At 46.1% G+C, this 7,140-nt stretch overlaps 1 protein-coding gene across 1 annotated transcript in view; it reads left to right on the top strand.

Moving 5' to 3' along the window:
* LOC149972942 (calcium-independent phospholipase A2-gamma-like) overlaps positions 1-6,202 on the top strand; it is a 29,740-nt gene extending 23,538 nt beyond the window's left edge. The window contains exons 8-9 of the mRNA XM_090213456.1: positions 1,111-1,306; positions 3,349-6,202. Of these exons, the coding sequence (XP_090069582.1) occupies positions 1,111-1,306; positions 3,349-3,623 (471 nt within the window). The 3' untranslated portion in view covers positions 3,624-6,202. The remainder of the gene's footprint in view (positions 1-1,110; positions 1,307-3,348) is intronic.
* Positions 6,203-7,140: the final 938 nt, after the last annotated feature.

The raw sequence follows: 7,140 nt of genomic DNA on the forward strand, positions 1-7,140 counted from the left end.
GTTCTACCTCAGACATTATGTACTAGGACATGGTGATTTACTGTGTTCTACCTCAGACATTATGTACTATAGGACATGGTGATTTACTGTGTTCTACCTCAGGCATTATGTACTAGGACATGATGATTTACTGTGTTCTACCTCAGGCATTATGTACTAGGACATGGTGATTTACTGTGTTCTACCTCAGACATTATGTACTAGGACATGGTGGTGATTTACTGTGTTCTACCTCAGACATGATGTACTAGGACATGGTGGTGATTTACTGTGTTCTACCTCAGGCATTATGTACTAGGACATGGTGGTGATTTACTGTGTTCTACCTTAGACATTATGTACTAGGACATGGTGTTGATTTACTGTGTTCTACCTCAGACATTATGTACTAGGACATGGTGATTTACTGTGTTCTACCTCAGACATTATGTACTATAGGACATGGTGATTTACTGTGTTCTACCTCAGACATTATGTACTAGGACATGGTGGTGATTTACTGTGTTCTACCTCAGACATGATGTACTATAGGACATGGTGGTGATTTACTGTGTTCTACCTTAGACATTATGTACTAGGACATGGTGTTGATTTACTGTGTTCTACCTCAGACATTATGTACTAGGACATGGTGATTTACTGTGTTCTACCTCAGACATTATGTACTATAGGACATGGTGATTTACTGTGTTCTACCTCAGGCATTATGTACTAGGACATGGTGGTGATTTACTGTGTTCTACCTCAATATTATTAGACATTTACCAAGCTTAATGTCATGTACCTTATACATACAAGATAAGAAAGCAGACATTAAATCAAATGTTGGTCACATTAGCAATGTTATTGCAGGTGTAGCAAAATGCTTGTGTTTCTAGCACCAATAGTGCAGTAATATCTAACAATAAACACAAACCTAAAAGTAAAATAATGGAATTAAGGAATATATAAATATTAGGACGAGCCATGTCGGAGTGGCGTTGACTAAAATACAGTATATACATATGAGATGAGTAAAGCACAAATATGTAAACATTTTAACAACATACCGGTCCGTCTAAAATCCTTGTGGTATTTTTCTAAAGTCAGATTGTCTCTGTGTGTTTCCAGGATGGTGGTCTCCTCATCAACAACCCCACGGCGTTGGCCATCCATGAGTGTAAGCTGCTGTGGCCCAACACCCCAGTGCAGTGTGTTGTCTCCCTGGGTACGGGTCGCTATGAGACCGTCAACAAGAACAACACCACCTCCACCAGTCTCAAAGCCAAGATCACCAACGTCATCAGCAGTGCCACCGACACAGAGGGTGGGTCACCAAGGGACCATGGAGGGTGTGTGGTGTCCTGTGTGTAGTTGGTGTGTGTAGTTTGTGTGCCACATCTGTCCTTTGACAGGGATGAAACCACATTAGGTTATTTCTAACAGATTAAAGGCTGCCAGCCAGTCAGTCAGCCAGTCAGCCAGTCAGTCAGTCGGTCAGAGACATGTGCTTCACTAAAACAGACACTGCATGTAGTCCCTGTAGGTAATTGGAAGACCATTGTTTTCTGTGCATCTCATTAAGAGACTCATTCGCTGCATGTAGTCCCTGTAGGTAGTTCGAAGACCATTGTTTTCTGTGAATCTCATTAAGTGACTCATTCGTTGCATGTAGTCCCTGTAGGTAGTTGGATGACCATTGTTTTTTCTCGTGCTGTATTTCAGTCACTCCTTCAATGATTTCCTTTTGACCAACACAGCTCAGAACATCAAGTTCATCAGCTCCCCAGTACTTGACCTCTCTCTGATTCCTCTCATTCATCAGCACTCCCTCTCTCTGATTCCTCTCATTCATCAGCTCCCCAGTACTCCCTCTCTCTGATTCCTCTCATTCATCAGCTCCCCAGTACTTGACCTCTCTCTGATTCCTCTCATTCATCAGCTCCCCAGTACTTGACCTCTCTCTGATTCCTCATTCATCAGCTCCCCAGTACTTGACCTCTCTCTGATTCCTCTCATTCATCAGCTCCCAAGTGCTTGACCTCTCTCTGATTCCTCTCATTCATCAGCTCCCCAGTACTTGACCTCTCTCTGATTCCTCATTCATCAGCTCCCCAGTACTTGACCTCTCTCTGATTCCTCATTCATCAGCTCCCCAGTACTTGACCTCTCTCTGATTCCTCTCATTCATCAGCTCCCCAGTGCTTGACCTCTCTCTGATTCCTCTCATTCATCAGCTCCCCAGTACTCCCTCTCTCTGATTCCTCATTCATCAGCTCCCCAGTACTTGACCTCTCTCTGATTCCTCTCATTCATCAGCTCCCCAGTGCTTGACCTCTCTCTGATTCCTCTCATTCATCAGCTCCCCAGTACTCCCTCTCTCTGATTCCTCTCATTCATCAGCTCCCCAGTACTCCCTCTCTCTGATTCCTCTCATTCATCAGCTCCCCAGTACTCCCTCTCTCTGATTCCTCTCATTCATCAGCTCCCCAGTACTCCCTCTCTCTGATTCCTCTCATTCATCAGCTCCCCAGTACTCCCTCTCTCTGATTCCTCTCATTCATCAGCTCCCCAGTACTCCCTCTCTCTGATTCCTCTCATTCATCAGCTCCCCAGTACTCCCTCTCTCTGATTCCTACCTGTGTAGATGGTCAGTCTGAGTGATGTTTAGTCAGTGTGTGTGGGTGATGGCACTATGAACAACTTGATTCCTACCTGTGTAGATGGTCAGTCTGAGTGATGTTTAGTCAGTGTGTGTGGGTGATGGCACTATGAACAACTTGATTCCTACCTGTGTAGATGGTCAGTCTGAGTGATGTTTAGTCAGTGTGTGTGGGTGATGGCACGATGAACAACTTGATTCCTACCTGTGTAGATGGTCAGTCTGAGTGATGTTTAGTCAGTGTGTGTGGGTGATGGCACTATGAACAACTTGATTCCTACCTGTGTAGATGGTCAGTCTGAGTGATGTTTAGTCAGTGTGTGTGGGTGATGGCACTATGAACAACTTGATTCCTACCTGTGTAGATGGTCAGTCTGAGTGATGTTTAGTCAGTGTGTGCAGGTGATGGTACTATGAACAACTTGATTCCTACCTGTGTAGATGGTCTGAGTGCTGTTTAGTCAGTGTGTGCGGGTGATGGCACTATGAACAACAACTATAAAGCAGGAAGTCATAATAAACCAGTCACATATGGACTAACTTTGTGTCCCTCATCAGAAGTCCACGTCTTGTTCTCTCCTTCTCCCAGACAGCTGCTTCCTCTCAACTAGCTACACTAACAACATGATAGCTATCAAGATATACAATGATTTAACTGTACTCCAGCAACATGACCTAACCTCTCTCACCTCTTCTCTCTCCGTCAGAGGTCCACATCATGCTGGACGCCCTCCTTCCACCCAACACCTACTTCCGTTTCAACCCCTACATGAGCGAGGACATCCCATTGGACGAGAGCCGCCCGGAGAGGCTGACCTTCCTGCAGGAGGAAGGAACTCGCTACCTGGAGAGGAACGAAGCCAAGCTGAACAAGGCAGCGTCGGTGCTGGCTCTGGAGAAGAGCGCCATCCAGAGGCTGGCTGAATGGTGCAAACTGAAGGCCGACATGTACGAGGGCTTGCCCTTCATCTCCAAACTGTAGGGGACGTCTAGAGGTGAAAGGTCAGACAGGCTGAGAGACACTCATTTAGACTGATTATGAAGATAATATAGGAGCCGTAAAGGTCTGACATGTACGAGGGCTTGCCCTTCATCTCCAAACTGTAGGGGACGTCTAGAGGTGAAAGGTCAGACAGGCTGAGAGACACTCATTTAGACTGATTATGAAGATAATATAGGAGCCGTAAAGGTCTGACATGTACGAGGGCCCTTCATCTCCAAACTGTAGGGGACGTCTAGAGGTGAAAGGTCAGACAGGCTGAGAGACACTCATTTAGACTGATTATGAAGATAATATAGGAGCCGTAAAGGTCTGACATGTACGAGGGCCCTTCATCTCCAAACTGTAGGGGACGTCTAGAGGTGAAAGGTCAGACAGGCTGAGAGACACTCATTTAGACTGATTATGAAGATAATATAGGAGCCGTAAAGGTCTGACATGTACGAGGGCCCTTCATCTCCAAACTGTAGGGGACGTCTAGAGGTGAAAGGTCAGACAGGCTGAGAGACACTCATTTAGACTGATTATGAAGATAATATAGGAGCCGTAAAGGTCTGACATGTACGAGGGCCCTTCATCTCCAAACTGTAGGAAGAGACCTGCAGAGGTTAAAGTTCAAAAGACACGGCAGGCGGTAGCTGCTGAGAAACTCATTTAGACTTGAAAATAAACATCATGTGCTTTGATATGACTCCATCAGTGGAGGCTGGTGGAAGAATCTATAGGAGGAAAGGCTCATTGTAATGGTCGGAATGGAATAAATGGAACTGAGTCAAACGTGGTTTCCATGTGTTTGATGTGTTTGGTACCGTTCCATTGATTCCATTCCAGCCATTACAATGATCCCATCCTCCTACAGCTCCTCCAACCAGCCTCCTCTGAACTCCATATCTTCTTGATGCAGATCATGTGATATGACTGCAGATCATGTGATATGACTGCAGATCATGTGATATGACTGCAGATCATGTGATATGACTGCAGATCATGTGATATGACTGCGGTCCATTTGAATTTCTGCTGCTCAGGCAGGATGTTGTTACCTTTGACCTGTGAGAGGTGGTACAGAAGGATGTGTTGTAGTGTTTCTGAAAGGGGTTTGGCTGGTTGGGCTGAAGGAATCAACCTTTTGACTGGTCCTAAATAAAGTGCCACTGTGATGAGAGCACACAGGCCGTGTTTACGCAGGCAGGCCGTGTTTACGGAGGCAGGCCGTGCTTACGCAGGCAGGCCGTGTTTACGCAGGCAGGCCGTGTTTACGCAGGCAGGCCGTGTTTACGCAGGCAGGCCGTGTTTACGCAGGCAGGCCGTGTTTACGCAGGCAGGCCGTGTTTACGCAGGCAGGCCGTGTTTACGCAGGCAGGCCGTGTTTACTCAGGCAGGCCGTGTTTACGCAGGCAGGCCGTGTTTACGCAGGCAGGCCGTGTTTACTCAGGCAGGCCGTGTTTACGCAGGCAGGCCGTGTTTACGCAGGCAGGCCGTGTTTACGCAGGCAGGCCGTGTTTACGCAGGCAGGCCGTGTTTACGCAGGCAGGCCGTGTTTACGCAGGCAGGCCGTGTTTACGCAGGAGGGCCGTGTTTACGCAGGCAGGCCGTGTTCACGCAGGCAGGCCGTGTTCACGCAGGCAGGCCGTGTTCACGCAGGCAGGCAGGCTGTGTTCACGCAGGCAGGCAGGCCGTGTTCACGCAGGCAGGCAGGCCGTGTTCACGCAGGCAGGCAGGCCGTGTTTACGCAGGCAGGCAGGCCGTGTTTACGCAGGCAGGCAGGCCGTGTTCACGCAGGCAGCCCAATTCTAATATTTTGCCCCCCTAAAAATCAGATATTTTGCCAATAATTGGGCTGCCTGTGTAAACAGCCATAATGGTGTGAATGGTAGACAGGCGTAGCCATAATGGTGTGAATGGTAGACAGGCGTAGCCATAATGGTGTGAATGGTAGACAGGCGTAGCCATAATGGTGTGAATGGTAGACAGGCGTAGCCATAATGGTGTGAATGGTAAACAGGCGTAGCCATAATGGTGTGAATGGTAGACAGGCGTAGCCATAATGGTGTGAATGGTAGACAGGCGTAGCCATAATGGTGTGAATGGTAAACAGGCATAGCCATTTACTGTTTTGATTTAAGAGTGCAGGTTTTGCAGGGAAGCTGTTTTTGACAACGACCTACTTAACATGTACTGGTATGTCAGAGATTCAGGGTCTGTTATTAGCAACTCATTCTAATGTAATTACTGTAAATATGAATGTTGTAACTGACATTGGTGTCACCTCATTTAAATGCTTCAAACTTGAACTAGGCATGTAAAGTAGAATGGTATCAAACATGTAATTATGCCTTTTTTCACAGACTAATGAAATCATGCACTTTGTAAATGGTCACATTGTTCTTATCTTAAGAGCTCTGTAAGGGATCAAATGTAAATGGTTGGATGGGTGGTTTTGAATAATATTGAAGAGTTGATGGTATTAGCTTTATAATGAAGTTGAACCACCTAATTCCTTTCTCCTGCAGCGGCCCTGTAGGTGGAGGGTGTAGAATGAAAATGTGTTGTTGAAACCGGCTTCTGTTGTTGTGTTGTCTGTTGAAGCTGTGTCTCATAACTACACTATTATACATGATCATCTGATCTGTACTGATGTCTATTAAAGCTGAAGTGATAGTCTACGACCTTAAACCACACGCACACGCACACGCACACACACACACACAGAGAGAGGTCTATAATAGAGGTGTCATGGAAGAATGTGGAGTGTCCTCTGTGATTCATTGTTTTTTCCAATTGCAGAATTGATTTGTTACGTTGTTTCATTCAGAGAACTGACCTTCCATGACGACACTCACTCCTCCCAGTCAAATGAGAATCACCCCAATCAACCCTACCCACGTAACACAGCGGTATATGGTTGTCTCTCAAATGGCACCCTATACCCTATTTAGTGCACTACTTTTGACCTGGTTCCATAAGGCTCTGGTCAAAAGTAGTGCACTATATAGGGAATAGGGTTCCATTTGCATAGCAGTACGTCAGAGGACACATTATCGCCTCATAGAGGAACCATTGAAATGGTCACCAGAACCAAACACATGAGGAATCAGGCATCATTGATGGAATAAGATTCTTTTAGATTGTTGTGATCCCAGCTTGGTGTGACGTTTGAACCCAAACATGACACTGTGGTTGGAAGTCCTAATTGAACGCACGGATTTCAACCCTCAATTCTTGGATTGTGGTCTGATTTGCATGTGCAGTGACTCATTCATCCTCTATCATATGATAGATTTAGACTTTCTATAAAACCCTTGTTGGGTTGAGGGGAAGTGACTGAGTGCATGTGTTCCCTATTTAGATCATTACCCTGTGTGAGTGGATTGTGTGGTATCACACTAACTGTGGACCGTAACCATACCACTGTTGTTAGGTGTGTGATTGTGTGGTATCACCCTAACCATACCACTGTTAGGTGTGTGATTGTGTGGTATCACCCTAACCATACCAC

Source organism: Oncorhynchus mykiss, chromosome 21, assembly GCF_057628025.1.
Source record: "Oncorhynchus mykiss isolate SJ-2025 chromosome 21, ASM5762802v1, whole genome shotgun sequence".
In the NCBI taxonomy this organism is placed as follows: domain Eukaryota; kingdom Metazoa; phylum Chordata; class Actinopteri; order Salmoniformes; family Salmonidae; genus Oncorhynchus; species Oncorhynchus mykiss.